The sequence below is a fragment of the Plasmodium malariae genome (assembly GCF_900090045.1).
Source record: "Plasmodium malariae genome assembly, contig: PmUG01_00_3, whole genome shotgun sequence".
Lineage (NCBI taxonomy): Eukaryota > Apicomplexa > Aconoidasida > Haemosporida > Plasmodiidae > Plasmodium > Plasmodium malariae.
This window is the reverse complement of record NW_021638313.1, coordinates 58,191-75,646: the sequence shown is the minus strand read 5'-3', so window position 1 is coordinate 75,646 and position 17,456 is coordinate 58,191. Positions and strand designations below refer to the sequence as shown.

The 17,456-nt window shown below is 19.9% G+C and overlaps 2 protein-coding genes across 2 annotated transcripts; one reads left to right on the top strand and one right to left on the bottom strand.

The window, feature by feature from the left end:
• Positions 1–1,105: 1,105 nt before the first annotated feature.
• On the bottom strand, positions 1,106–3,624 carry PmUG01_00014600 (STP1 protein; the record flags this gene model as incomplete). The annotated part of the gene is made up of 5 exons (XM_029005644.1): positions 1,106–1,656; positions 1,710–2,247; positions 2,336–2,421; positions 2,500–3,490; positions 3,616–3,624. The coding sequence occupies 5 exons, from the start codon at positions 3,622–3,624 to the stop codon at positions 1,106–1,108; spliced, it is 2,175 nt and encodes a 724-aa protein (XP_028859176.1).
• A 7,215-nt stretch (positions 3,625–10,839) lies between these two features.
• Positions 10,840–13,431, top strand: PmUG01_00014500 (STP1 protein; the record flags this gene model as incomplete). Its single annotated transcript, XM_029005633.1, has 4 exons — positions 10,840–10,860; positions 10,990–12,016; positions 12,103–12,188; positions 12,277–13,431. The coding sequence occupies 4 exons, from the start codon at positions 10,840–10,842 to the stop codon at positions 13,429–13,431; spliced, it is 2,289 nt and encodes a 762-aa protein (XP_028859175.1).
• Positions 13,432–17,456: the final 4,025 nt, after the last annotated feature.

Genomic DNA, 17,456 nt, shown 5'->3' with positions numbered 1-17,456 from the left:
ACTTCTTTAGTTCATAGGGATTTTATTTCAGAATTAGTATAAATATAATATATGCTGTGAAAATTGGTGCATTAGCTTATACAATGTATATAGTTATTAATTTGTTGCTTATCATCCAAAAAATGATCTTTCGGCTATATATAGTTTATACCCTCTAAAAATTACGTTATAATTAAAAAATATAAATATTTGTACTACATACAACAGTATTGATAGGAATGAAAGAAAAAAAAAATAAAATAACACAAATTTTTTATATGACACATGTTTTATTAAAATGTGACATGAACCTACGACATGAAAAAAATTTATACTGTAAAAATATAAAATTTATATTCTAGGATTCAATTAACGTACAAACGTTTTTATTTTAAAACGTATTATCCAATTTAACAGTTTTATATAATTGTACCATCTTATTTTAATTGACATATTATTGTTTTTATATAATATAAAATAATGCATTCTTTTTATTATTTCTAAAGTGAAATTTATGAAAATTTAAGAATTAACAAATAATGTAATATATATATACTAAAAAAAAATTTTTATATAAGATCCTGATATACGCATTAATATCAATTTCATGGGAACCGGGCACCGACAATTTTACTATATACTTATCTAAAATATAGATAATAAAATAAATACAATTTAATAATATATGTAAAAAATTTAACATATCCAAATATTTCAATAAAAAAAAACTTTTATTAAGGAATCAAAAAAAAAAAAACATTGCTTAAAACTTTTTAAATAAATATGCTATTATATAACATATAAAAATTACTATTTGTTTTATATACACATTAAAATATTGCTATTTTTATTGAATCATGTGTAACTATAACTTTTGTAGAAATATTCTAATAAGAATAAAAACAATTATATAATCTTGGAATATCTTTTAAATAAAAACGTTTGAATCTTCATGTACTATGCCTCTTTTTCTATTTTACATAACTCATTTCTTTGCATTCTACTTTTTCTTTCTTCCTTAGATTATAACAAAATTTAAGAAATTTATTTCATAGATATCGTACAACTTCTCCTGATTATTATTCAAATATATTTTGAATTTGTCTTTATTAATATATAGCATGTATTATTCTACCACTTGATAGCATTCGTCTATGTTATTATCACTATCTAAGGAATTTATGTATGCATCATTTTCTCTTATCCATTCTTTCAATTCTTCTCTGAAACAGTCTTCTCCCTCATAATCATAATTTTTATTATTTTTTATATTCCCTAAAACATCTCCGTTAACATCAGCTAAGTTTTTCTCAATTTCTGGTTTAATATCTGAATTTACTTCTGTCATCCATTCATTTATGGAATTATCGAAATGCGATTCCTTATTTTCTATATACTCTTCCTTTTTACATTCTTCTAATACCATCATAAATACTAGTGTACACAGTTTTTCTAGTAATTTTGTTTTAAAATATTTATATAATTCTTCATAATTTTCTTTGTTTTCCAATTCTTTATTCATAAATAATATATCATCCTTTCTTCCTTCATTTTCATATGTATCTATCATATTATATATTTCCTCTCTCAATTTTTCAAACAAGTCCTCTTCCAAATATTTTTCTACAATAGTACCCTTCCTTGATACCCAACGTCTCCATATATCTTTTTTTCTTTCTAAAAATGGATCTTTTTATTTTCATTTGAAAGATATTTTCTTAATTTTTCACTATTTTTTATGTATGATCTTTCTTCTTTCCAATCATTTTTCAGATTGTTAAACCAATCCTTTTTTCTCAATTTTTCCAAAAACATTTTATGTCTTTCCACCCATTTATTCCATAGACTTTTTTGTTTTTCAATTTCATTGGTACTTTTAATATTATCCATTACTACTTCATCATCTTTTAAGTTAGTGTAGGTTCTATTTTCTTTTTTTGTTAATACTTCTTGGCATATTGCTAAAAATTCTCCTTTGTTATATTCCCATTCTTTATTTCTGCATTCTTCCAGTATTTCCATATGTACTTCTATAATAGTTATAGATCTGTCCTTTTTTCCGTATGATACATTTTCATTTTTGTTCATATTATGTTCTTGTATTTTTATTTTTTTAATGATTTCTTCATCTTCATTTATTGGGTGTTCCAAATGATTATGTCTTAAAAATTTACTTCTGTTATAATAGGAAGGTACTAATATTCTCAGAAATTTAACTTCTCTTCTTTTTATCTTTTTCTTTTTTTTAAACATACCTATTAAAACATACTACAATTTAATAGAAATATATTTATAAAATAAAATATTACATTAATTACAAGTTTATGTTATTTTTAATATTTTAGTTTTATTTTACTTTAATAAAAAAGGAAAATACTATAATAACTAGAAAGCTTGTTAAAATATACGATATGTGGGCGTTATATTGATTTCCTTCTGTATCTGCAATATCTTTTAAAATTTATATATTATTTAGTATAGTTATTTCAAAAATATAAAAGTAAGTAACATAAGTGATACCTAGTCTTTTAGAGGGTGTAATAAAAAGAGAACTTGAATCAGGATTTAATGCTTCAACAGATGGTATAGTAGTTATATGACCAGTAGTTCCTCCTAATCCACGAGTAGTTGGACGTTGTTCTACAGGATCAGATTCAGTCATTGAAGAAGGTTGTTCAGAATTTTTAGGAAATATTGATTTTTCATCTTCATGGATTGAGGAATCTACAGCTGATCCAGGTAATTCTCCTGCACTTATAGTTTCAGATGTTTGAAGTGATGATGCCCCTGAAGTTGAAGCTTTTTCTTGTAGTGTACTTTGATTTTCAGACGCATTTCCTCTTACTCTTAAGGATATGCATTCTCCTTTTCCTTCTCCTCTTATCTCTTTTCCATCTTCTTCAAGTGGAACTGAAACTGAAGGTAAAGTTTCAGAAAGTTCACTATATATCTCAGGATTCAGCAAGTTATTAATTGGTATTGAAAATTTCAATTTCCTTTGTACAGATGAGGAATTTTTTTGAATGAGTTGTCTCTTTTCCTCAAAATAATTTTTCCTGTCATTAATCCAAATATTATATTCGTTAAATATTTGCATACAGCTCTGATCATTATTACAACTATATGTATTATTTTCGATGAGGAATGGTTTTAATCGCCTGAGGTCTCTAATTTTTTTTTCATGAAAATCTTTTACGTCATAACTTAATTCTAAAAGATTTCTCTCATTCTGCTCTATAATCATAGGGCATTCCCCATGTCTAGTTAGATCTTTATATCGAATTTGATACCAATTCTTTAGTGCTAGGTCCCATTTAGATTGATCAAGATATTCGGGTGCGTGGTTTTTCTCAATTATATAATCAGCCAGATCTAAGCAATTTTTTCTAAATTCTCTTTTATTTTTCTCAACTCTTAAGGAAGAAGTTATATTTTTAATATGTTTTCCTATGCTTCTAAATATGGGATTTAAAATATATTGCACTGACGAGTAACCAAATCCATGCAAACCCTAGATTCAAAAAAATTATTAGGAATTATTTAAGCCTTAATTTTTAATTAACTTATCTTTTGTTTTTACCACAAACTTAAAAATTGGATATAAATTTAGATATATTAAAAAACATTAAATTTTACCAAATCCATGATGAAGCTACATTATTACTATAGGTAATTCTAAATAACTATCTTAACTAACAATAAAATTATATAATATTTTATTTATAGTTAGAGTAATATTAAATTCCAATATATTAATTAAATGAAATTCTAAAATTATAAACATTAAAGGAATTTATGCGAGAACTATAAAAAAATTTAACATATTAATATTTATTTTATATTCTTCTTATCCTTTTTATATTAAAAACTTATGCCACAAGAAGGAATATATTCTAATCCTAATATGATATTAAACAAATATAAGTATATATTTTTATGTAAAATATATACATCTTTTATAAAGAAAAAACCCAATAGCTAATAATAAAAAATTACAACAGAAGTAACATTAATAAGAAATACATCATTTATACATAAAATTAACAATAATATACGTAATATAACATTTTTTTTTTTATTTTTTAGTACTAACGCCTATATTTATAGATATTTTTACGTGAAAGCAAATGATAACTTTTAATCTATTACTTGTTCAGAAACATATAATTTATAAGCAAAATCGTTATAAGAACTTATAGTATGTTCCTCTTTATTGTCTTTTGTAATTTATTTTTGATATAGATCGTTATAATGTTATAGCATTATAAAAAAATTTTTATATATACTTTTATCTCTTGATAAGAATTAATAATATATAAATTATACGAATCTGTTGATATATTTGAGGCAAATATATGGAAATAATATATACAAAAAGGTCTAATCATTATATACATATGAATTACCTAAATTTAATTACTTGTGGTAAATATTATGAAATTTACTAGTTTTAAATTAGTATAATTTATTATATATAAGTTTTCTATTGGATATATATATTGCCACATTTGGATACGGATGATTCCATTAGGACTAAATTTTAATTAGTAAAATGGACATTAACGTATATTTATTAATATAAATAAATTTAACTACTTATTAAAAATAAGAAAAATTTTTAGGTTATACTTATAAACAAATTTATTATACTATATGGTTAAAAAAAAAAGTAAATGTTGTTAGAACATTACAATACAAAATAAAATTATTATAATTTTATGTAAATGGAATATTATATTAAATTAAACAAAAATGTTGAAGTTTCGTAATAATTTTTCTCAGATTATTAATATAAATGTTCAAATAAATAGATTAAAATTTGTTTTTTTTTTTTCAGTTTTTACTGCATTTGATAACTATATGAATATATCTCCTTAACACTGTTAGTAAATATTATTTACTATAAAAAAAAAAAATAATCATATATTATTTTACAATATTTTTAAGACATTAATTGGAAAAAGAAATTATAGAACAATTTAAACATATTATATATATTACATGTTATTCCACTATAATGTAAATTTATATCTAATTTTAACACTTCAATTGTATTGGGTAAATAAAAGATTAAAAAATATTGAAAAAATTATATAAAAAAATATATATTAATAAATAATTAATTTTTTAATAATTTTTTCATGTAAACAGTTAAATTTATTATAGTTAAGTTTATTCATTCTATTTAAGATTTAATGAAATAAAGCATTTTTAACTTTTCAGTTTATAAATATACAATTTTTTGTTCCTTCAAAAACACAATCTTTTTATTTTAATCTCTTACGATATATGCAATTTTTTTTTTTGAAATATGTTGTTTAATAACCGTATACATTGGAATATATATAAATATAATGTTATTGTATTATAGGATATTATATATTTAAGTTGTAATTGAATACAATAGATAACAAACTTAAAATTGTATTTGAACATGTACAAACATAAAAAATTATATGTTTTTCCCAAAATAAATTTAGATTATGAAAACAAGTAAAATTTGCTTTCAAAAATTTATATAACCAAATTTTTTCTTTTTAAAGGTATTTTTTATTATTTTGCTTTTATAAATGATTACAATTATTTTATCGTATCGAAATTTATACTTTGCATTTCATTAAAATTAATGATAAATTAATAAAAATTCAAACGTATTATTGTATATTCTATTTTTTCATGGCATTATGAATATATTATTTATTTAAAAAATAATATTTAACATTAAAATAGATTTGTTTGACATTTAAACATTTCACATCAAACACATAATCAGTATTACATTATATATTAAGCAGCACAATTTCTAGCTACAAATATACTAAAAAACAATCCTATATAATATTTTTCGATTACTTCATATAACACAATATAATTTTCTCATATTTAATTTGTATAAATGAAAAATTTAAGTAATTTTCATATATATTATTTTAAAAAAATACACTTAAGTATTAAAATTTTATAGTTCATATTATTTCCCTCTCCAATCTATCATTATAAATATATTCCAATAGATCAAGCAGTATTAAAGCATAATATAGTAGAAAATTATAACATAAAAATTTATTTTACCTTAAATATTTTTTAATTTTACGTTTTATTTTTTAGAAATACAAGTAAATATAGAGTCTACTAACACTATACAAGAAATTTGTCTATATGTTTGATTTTAGTAAAAATTCAATAAATTATATCCCCATTATCTTAATATAAAATATTAATAGTATTGTTAATATTCAATTAAAATTTTTTAATGACATTGGAATACATATTTTTGTTCTCTATAAATCTTTTTAATATAAAATTATATTTTATAGTATTTGTATTTCAAATTTTGGATTACAGACTTTATGATATTTTTGACAAATATATAACTATAGTACAAAAAACATAATTTATATATTAATTCTGCATTACAATATATTATATACTCTATCTATTACAAACTTTTAGTTAATTTAATCATAATTCTGTTTACATTTAATCGTTTCTATTCGTGTTACACTTATTCAATTAATAAAAGTCTCTTTTTTACTATCCATTTATATATATTATGAGATGGATTACTTAGAAGAAATTTTATATATCCTTATTATGTACATACTAAACAATAATATGAATATTACTTATACAATAAAAATTAATTCTTTTTTATTCTCTCATCCTATGTATTTCATAACTTAGTCTTTTAGTAAAATACTTGATTTTTAATTAAATATGTTTTTTTTAACCTTGTTACAATAGTTTATACGGCTCTTCACTTATCAACGTTTTATAATTCTGTTAGAATCATACACTTATATATTACATTAGTAGCATTATTATTAAAAAAAAATTATTTTAACTTTTTTTTTTTGCATTCTTTTAAAATATATTTCATTAAGTTTATTAAGGTCTTTTTTTATATTCACAAAAATGTGTTATTGAAAATTTATAAATTAGAATTTTGTTCTGTATATATTGTTTAATATCCCTTGTTACACTAATATATGTCATGCCCTTCAAAAGCACTTATCAGCATTTTACCACTTTGTTCACCTGCACATTTCGACATCTTTTAATTTTTTTTTTATTGAAAACAACATCATTGCCAAGATGGAAAAAACAAATATTACTAAGAATTACATACAGAGAGAAACAATTCTAATGGAGTAATAAATAATTATCGTTATATATTAGGATTGTAGAAACGTGTTCACGTTTTTAATTAGAATGATATATAGTGTAATACAAAAGGAAATACATGAAAAATATTGCATTAAATATTAATATAATTATGGAAAATTAATAATTAAATTAACACCTAGTAGCATCATAAGGTGGTTTATATGACAATAATCTCTTTAATCAGTATTTTACTGAAACTAAACATGAATGAGATTCAGCAACTTCATGTAGTTCATTAACATATTTTAACTATTCTACACTTTTGAAATTAGATATATACTTTTTACCAGTTCCATATTCATTTTAAAATTTTTGCAATTGATTACAAGAATTATTTCAATTTTGCTCAGCATATCTATTTATATTACTATTATATAATTAATAATATTTTTCATCATAGATGAGATAATTATACGTATTAAATTGATTCATAGTAAACTTTTTATAATCATTAATACATATAATTTATATTAAAATATATATTAAAGAAAAACATTTTAAAGTAATCTTCTTTTTAGAAAAGTGTAAAAATAGATATCTTCAAGTTATGTTTGAAGCCCCATATATAAAACATTATATTCCATAAAAATCGAACATTTTATTTTTTGTATATATTCTAATATATAGCTAGCATAAATATATAAATAATACTTTAAAAATTGTTAATACTATTTTATATATATTTTATTTTTTATGTATGTATAATTTAGCAAATATAAAAAAGACTTAATATGAAAGGTTTCTGAACTTTATGCCGACGTACATATAAGAATGCATTTTCCTTATATAATATATACTCAACAAGGAAAAAATATAATATTTTATAAAGATAATAAATCATTTTTATAGTATTCCTTAATATATAAAAAACATAAATAAGTTGTTCAAATATATATATTTTGTTTTATTAAAACAGTCCCAAAAAAATATTTAGGAACAAGGATTTTTACTAAAATAGAAAAATCCTCTTTAAATGTAAATGTTTAAGGGAATTTCATTATATACAACGTTTATTTTTATTCTGTTTTGTAAGTTACATTTGTGTTATTATGAATATATAAAAATGCATTATTATTTATTTCATTCTAAACATCAGCTATATGTAAGATAGTTAGAGAGCCTAGTTCTGCTAAAAATTTATAAAAACCAAATGAGCGCTTCCATAAATGCTGTCGTAAAAAAATTATATATATATTAAAAAGATAATAATATATTATTGTTAATTATCGTAAATTTTTTTTTTTATTATTTTTTAATTATTCATTTGGAAGAATAATATTTTTTAAGTGAACAATAGTATAATGTATTTACGTGATTATAATTAATATTGGGCATATAATTTTTTTATATTTATTAGAAATTTGTTTTTAATACATAATGAATACAAATATATTTGCATATTTTTTCCGTTAAAAGTATTCTTAATAAAATGTTATATATATATATATATATATATACATACTGGAATATCATTAGTCCATTTTATATGAAAATTCCACTTATTTAATATATATATTTTAACATTAAAATATACTATTTAAGTAAATTAATAAAATAACCATCGTAATATAGAGAAATATCAAATAATTCATAATAATATTTACTATTTTTTTCATATATTTAAATTATATGTTATGTATAAACTGTAATGTTATGCAATAAATTTTATAATATATTAAAAATATAATAATAAAGGATACATCAAAACAGTAAGATTTTTCATACATATATAAAACAATAAAAAAAAAAAAAATAGAGCAAATAAATTGTTTTATATACACTTTATAACAATTATAATAATGTTCTTCCAATATACTTTCACATATTTCAGAAAATTATATTTTCTTTTATTTTGCTACCTAATCAAGCACTATTACATATATATTATGTACTATATTTTCCACATATCTTATATATTCAAATGAGATATTTTAAATATATAATATCTTAAAAAATGATGAATTACTATCACATATATTCCCATGTACAATGTAATAAATAAAAATATTTAAAAAAAAAATGAGTTGGAATGTAAGGGATTAAAATATAAAGAACAGAAAAAAAAAAAAAAAATTGAGTAAAAATAAATTCAAAAATTACAAATAAGTAAAAACCATTAATTCTTTAATATAACAGATTGGTTATACATAATTATATTACATCAACCACTAATTCAAATAATTATTTACTAAAATTTGTTAATATATATATTATTTTAATTTCTTGCTTATTCATTATCTTTTATATTCTTGTTTCAAAAGAAATTTTAAAATAAGTAATAATATATTTACATTAACAAATAATAAATTATATTGCAAGTAATATTATTAAAGAGTTCTGTGATTTCATTTATTAATATTTAAAAATATATCATACGCTAATACTTAATTTTGTCATTATAGATCATAAATGAATACTTAATAATAGTCTTAAAACGATTTTTTCATATTCATAGTAAATGCAGAAAAAAAAAATAAAAATAGAAATAAAATTAAAAAAAAATTTTTATGATGTATTTATTAGAATATATATATGAATAAGTACAAAAAAACAGTTATGAAATATCAATAATGTTGTATTATTTAATTTAATATATTATTGCATTTACGTGAAATTTAGTATTATTATTTTTCATTACATAGTTATAATTCATTTTACGATTTTTTAGACATGTAGTACGAATAACGTTCTCACAAGTATATTCTAATAATTTTTCATATATTTCATAAGCATTCAACATTTTATTCAATAAATAATATACCTTAACTTATTCTTTATTAATTAAAATTTAGCCTAAATGAAATCAATTTTATTCAAAAGTGGTAATAGAGACAAGTACAGAACATACATATATATGTATATGTATGATAATGTATACTTTTTAAAATTATTTTGTAGCATAATGTATAGCATAACTTATTAAATTTTTGGTAGATTATTTGCATATATTATTAAATGGATTAAGTGCATTATAATGTTATTTATCATTCTCAAAAACAGAAACAATATAGTATAATTTATATATTTTTATTTCCCATATCTATATATAAGGTATTAAAAATAAAAAATCGTTAACAATATAATTACAGTGTAGTACGCAATATGGGAAAAATGATAAATGTAAGATAATAACAAACATACTATAAGTGTTAATAATTATCTGGTTTATAGATTATTTATTTTCCAAAAAAACTTGAACAAAAAGAATTGTTTACCTTAATACACAATAGTATTTATATACATTATTTTGCGTTAAAAAAAAAAAAAAGAGCCAAAAAAAAAAGCAATAAATTGATTAATAATACTTATATATAATAAATTTTAACTTATTTTACATTTAATTTATATGTAATTTTTTTTTTGTAAGTTATTGGGATCCCTATAATAATGGTTATATAAATTTTATACACTAATATATGCTTAACTACCATTTAATTTCAAAACATATTTAGGATATATCTTCCGTTGTTTTATATTTATTTAAGGTAAAATAAGATAAAACTCTTACAGAATATATAATAATAAATTTATTTACTTTATATTTCTAATATAAATTACTACGTAGCTCATAAATATGTAATTCCTTTTAATACATCTTAATTTTTAAAATACGCTATTGATACAAAATGTACACGGTTAAATTTCTTTAGCATTTTCATTTTCACCGAACTATAGCATCAATATAGGGTCATTATGGAAAATTGTATACCTAAGGTAATATTCATTTTTTTTTTAAACAATTATATTCATACATAAATTATTTATTTATAATAAAATATGTTACAGTGCAATTAACGTAATACTTAATACTTAGGTAATTTTTAATAATTCTTTTAAATTCAGAATTTCGCTCTTTCTGGATCGGCAGGATTTGGGCTAACATTTACACCACAATTTAAGACTATTAGAGCTCACATACAAAATAAAACTAATTTCTTAAAAACGGCAAATAACGAAAATTTATTTAGAGAAGAATGCAAACAATTAGCTGATTTTCTAATTAAGAATATGTCTCCTCCTCCTCAGTATACAAGCCAACATATGTGGGAATCCTTTTTAAAGTTTCGGCTAAATCATTACTTTAATAATATAACTAAGTATGGTGGATGCCCTATGATTTTAAAAAAAAAACATAAAGAACTTTTAGAATTAAAATATAAAGAAGAGGATTTTTGTAAAAAAAAGACTGCCGATTTGAAAGAAATAGAGGGCTTAAAACAGAATAATTCAGGTAAATGCGTCAATACATGTTTAGACAAATGCAAAACATATAATGCATGGATTAAACAGATGCAGAAGCACTTTGAAAAAAAGAAAAGTCTCTTTAAAAATTGTTACACAAAAGAAAGTTCAAAAAAAAAGACCAAAAAACTAACTAAAGAATCGATATGTGATATAATGAATGAAGAAACTTTTAAAGAACTTTCTGAATGTATAACCTCTAATTCAGCAGAAACTACTAAAGGATTACTTGAAAATAAAAGATTACAAAGTGGAACTGAAGGTATAGATCAAAATATTCCCAAACCTCAAAATAAAAATATAGATGTGCCCATTACACCCGAAGCTCAAACTGAACTTGAACTACAAATTCCATCACAACCTCCATCAAAACTTATTAAAAGTGAAGATTCAGAAATTCAGCATTCAACTATAGAAACTGAGGATTCACAATCTTTAACAGATGCATCATTAGAAAAAGCTAAAATTTCTGAATATGTACATGTAGCATCAGAAGATACTACTGCATTACCCTCTCCAGCTCTTCAAGGCACACAATTATCTCCTGATCCTGAGAATACACTGCCAACTGATAAAGCATCGACATATACCTTAGCACGTAGTCCTCCCCAAATATCACATACTACAGGTATCACTAATTCTACTTATGTTTCTACATTTGAAATAACTATACTAAATAATATATACATATATATGTATAAAATACAATTATAGGTACGATATTAAATCCAAGTGATAAATATACATCATCTATTTTAATAAACTTGGTAATTATTATTATATTTTCTCTTTTTATTAAAGTAATATAATAATAAAGGCTTAAAAATATGAAAATCATTTATTTATTGTAATAGCTTATTTTATAAAAATGTTTTTCTTATACTATAGTTTGCTTTAACTGGAATATTAAAAAAAAAAAAAAAGATAAGTAGAAAACATGTGAAATTTCTGAGATTGCTTGTACCTTCATTTTCTAACAAGAAAAGTAAAATTTTTACGGATGATCCTTTAGAACACATAATATATGATGATGAAGAAATTATAAAAAAAATAAAAATAAATGAACTTACAAAAAATGTAAATTTATCAAAGCGAACAAGAGACAGATCCAAAATCATAGTAGAAGTACATATGGAAGTACTCGAAGAATTTAGAAATAAAGAATGGGAAAACATCCAAGACGAATTTTTAGAAATATGCATAGATGAGTTCACAAAAGAGGATAATATAACCTTTCCTAATTTAACTGATAATGATCTAATAATAGAAAATATTAAATGTATCAGTGATATTAAAAAACAAAATATTCTATGGAATAAATGGATACAAAGACATAGAAATCTTTCTCAAAATCTCAAAAAAGACGATTGGTTTAATAGTTTAAAGGATGAATGGAAAAGAGAAGTATCTTACATACAAGAAATGGAAGAAATAAAAAAGAAATCTTCAAATGAAAATCAAAAAGTTTCATTTTTAGAAAGAGAAAAAGATATATGGAGACAGTGGATATCAAAAAAGGGTATGATTATACAACAACATCTTGATCAGTACTGGAATAATGGATTAGCGCAGGAGTTGCAGAATATCTCAGATGAATATGTAAATGAAGATACTAAAAATTATGTATCACTATTAAATATAGAAGAATTGAAGCACAAAGAAAATTATGAAGAATTATATAAATATATAAAAAAAAAATTATTAACAAAGCTTTGTATTCTCGTGCTTATAGCAGTATTAGAAGAATGTAAAAAGGAGGTAAACCTTGAAAATAGGGAATCATTTTTGGATATATCCATAAATGAATGGAAGACAAAAAAATATTCAGGTAACAAACAAGAAATTACAGAAAATACAATTGAATATATCAACAGTGATATAGAAAATAGAAGAAATAACGAATTCCATACTCATATAGGGAAGGACAGTTTCAGAAATGAGATAGAAGACTGGATAGGAGAAGATGACTTATATGCAAGTTCTATAGTTAATAATGGGACAGTCGAAAAATCCATTGATATAGCAGAAAAACACATTCCATAAATTCATAGTAATACAACCAAAATATAGTTAGATTATATTTAAGATAAGGTACTGCTAAAAAATAAGTTTACTTTAATTTTTTAATGCATGTAAGAAATAAAGAAGAGGAATATAAAGTAAGAAGTAATAAAGAAGAAAAATGCAAGAATGAAATATGAAGTTTGAAACTTCGTTACTTAAAATATATTACTATTACATATGCAATTTTTTCTTTCTAAAAAAAATATCCATTAGAATATTATATTAATACTTTATTCAATAAAATTTGTAAGATGATATTATATATATCAGAAAAAAAAAAAAATTAAATTAATATTAATATTTTCCAAAATATTAAACATAGAAAAAATTAACATTTTGAATAATAAAAAAGAGAAAAATAAATAAATTTTAATACTATTTTTGAATTAATATAATATTATCACATAAATTTATATAATTATATTTTATTCCATTAAAAATTACTGTACAATATTTTTCACTTTTAAAAAGATAATTATTATGTAATCTACAAGTATTCGCATTATTTGGAAATTAATGCTTTAAGTGATATAGTAAATTTGTTCATTAAAAAAAAAAGATGTTAAAATATATGAAAAGGTAATTATATTCCACACATAATTTATCTTATAAAAAAGTAAACTATATATTCTATAAAAAACTGTTAATCTCTATGCCCTAATAAATGTTAACATATAAATAGTTCTTATTTATTATAAATTTATAATACTTTAACTGTTATATATATAATAATATTTTTCTTGAATTATTTATATATACGCAAAATGAAAAAATCATATATAAAAATTCATTCTGTTAATAAAGAATTTAATTTTTATTCTCAACAATATTGTGACTTTAATTAAAAATGTTCATACATATTTATGTACCTTAATATTATTAAAGTATTTATTTTTTTGTTTATATAATTTTAATAAAAATAAATTTTAAATATCAATGAAATTATTAAAATGACAAAAATGTGATAATAATGAAATTATTCAGGATACATAATTTTTTATATTAACATTATTATTCACTTTTAAAAAAAGGTATGAACCGATAATTAAAAATGATACTTATGGTTTTATTGTTCTTTTTTTTTTATACATTATAATTTATAAATATTTTTATAATATCAAAGATATAAAATATAATTATAGAAAAGTATATAATTTAAACAGTCCTAAATTGATAAGATTCAACACTTTATCAAAATGAAGTACAAATGAAACAGAATAAAATTATTTCATAGGAATTTCAAAAAATATCATATATTTTTATTTTTTTCCTTTCAATTAAATATCTATTTTTATTATATTAATAAATATATTTGGACACTACCTTTTCGAGTTTTCAAAAGAATATATAAACTATAACTTTTAATTTTTTTCTCTTTTGATTTTTGTCATTATAGAATAATATTATTCTTTTTAATATTTAATTAATAATATTTTTTCTCCTTATATTTTTTTTTAACATTTTATAAATTATACATATAAATATATATATATATATATATATATATATATATATATTTGTTTAGAACATAAACCAATAGTAGATCTATTTGTTAAAATGTTTAATCCATTTTGATAAGTAATAATTTTTTACTTTTATCATATTCCATAAAAAATAAGTAAATTATAAATTTTTATTTACTAGTTTGTATTGAGTAAAAGCTATAATAACAGCATTCTGCTTATTTTTTAAACATTATAATTGATGCAGTAATAATATTAATAAATAAAAAAAAACAAATATGTTTCTGAATGAATTATAAGCATGACGATCAAATAACATAATTCTAACTGAAATATAAATACTTATTTGTAATATAATATACTCATATTACATAAAACGTATATATTACAGTATATCAATAGTATTTTGTTCAGAAAACATTGCTTTTACTTATTAATAATATTAACGTTATCCATGTTTCAAAAAATATTTAATAAATTTAAATGAACTTAAATATTCTTATTTTATATTACAAATAATGAATATATAGTTCTTTTAAAGTATATTATTTTAATATATATAAGTCTCCTTTCAAAAAATACTTTTATGTTTTATAATGTAATATATATATCACTTACATATTTCATTAATATTATGTATAAATTACAAGAATATTAATACGTGTGTTTTTTTATATTTCTTATATTGATATGTAAACTTAATAAATTATTTAATTTAACTATAATCATATAAACATATTGCAAGTACATTAAAAATATATTAAATATTTTAAAAAAATATTAACATACATGAACTTACGAAAATAGTTCTGATTTAATATAAAAGTTGAATAACAAAACCTAATGTTTTGAAATATATAACGCACCTTGATAAATATTATACTTTATTAAGTTAAACGCTGATGTAAATATTAAAATAACAAATTTTAATATTATAAATAATAAAATAATATAAGAGCAAAAGAATATCCACTACAACATAACGTTAACTAATATTTATTTTAACAATTATAAAGCTTATTGTACTATTTAAAATTCTACATAGCTTATGAAGAAAAAGACAAATCATTACATATATGAAATAATAACAAATACATATTTTTCTTTTATTTCATTTTTAAGTTATTTTTTAAATATATTTGATTAAATGTTAAATATGTTAATTCATTTAAGATATAACTTATAATTTATATATCATACTAAACGTATATAATCGTAAGATAATTTAGAACAATAAAATATATATAAAAAAAAAAAAAATAATAATAATAATTTAATATTATTTTCTAAATACATTGAATTAAATGTTATAATATGTTAGAACTAATATGAAATATAGTATTATAAATAAAATATAAGTGACATATACATAATTGAAAAATATTATGATATTAACCTTCGCAAATGTTTTATTATATATTGAAATATAAACACATACCATAAACAACATTGCTAATAAGTTGCATGCTCTGTAGATTATTATGATAAATATTGATTGACATGTTAATCTATATTTTTGTTATGCTACATGTACAAATGATTTCAATAATAAATTTTACTAAAGCAATTAAGATAAATATTATATTATTTTGCTTTTTATTTTTAATATATAATAATAATTATTCTATAGTATAAACATATTTACTTTTTCTGCATACATTTATATATCGAATATAAATATATATATTATCACATTATGAAGGTTCTAAAGAAGAAAGTAAAACTTTAACTTCTGTATATAATACAATGAAGAAAATTAGCAGATTATTTTAAAATTATACGATATAGTGAATTTATGGAATATTATATTTATAATTAGAATAAATTTTTTGAGGATGTATATTTTTCATTTAACAAATAAATGCATATTTTCATATACTATACTTCTTTTTAGCTAAATGTCTTCTTTTATTTAGTTAAATTTAAATTTTAGTAATATTCGTGAAGTTCAGTTTCTTAACCAATACATATATTATTAAAACCTATTACAAATATTAATTTAAATAATATGAAAGGTATTAACTTAACAATAAAAAAAATAATAATAAAATAAATGAGAAAATACTATATCTTATAAATAGTTAATATTTAACTATTTATAATATTTTAAAAGTCAAAAAAGGATTTCTGAAAAAGTATTCAATTAAAATAGGAAATTTATTTGAGAATATACTAAAATTAATTTAATTTTTTGTATAATATATCAGTACAATTATATAAGTCCCATATAAATAAAAAAATAGAAGAGCGAATTTTTCTCTATAATTTTTTTTGTTTACAATAAATTAACCCTGTTTTTACAATTATAATTTTATCAATTAAAAGCGTTTATCTTATATTTTACTAACTATTCTACTTATTGTAATGTTAATAAAAAGTAAAGAGGAAATTTTTCCTAAGTAATTCTTGTTCTTAAAATCTATATATGAAAAAAAGGAAAATACTACATATTAATATATTATATATATTTTTTCATTTATATAAATATTAAAATGATACTAATTTAATTTTTGTTTCTTAATTCACGTATACCTATATACA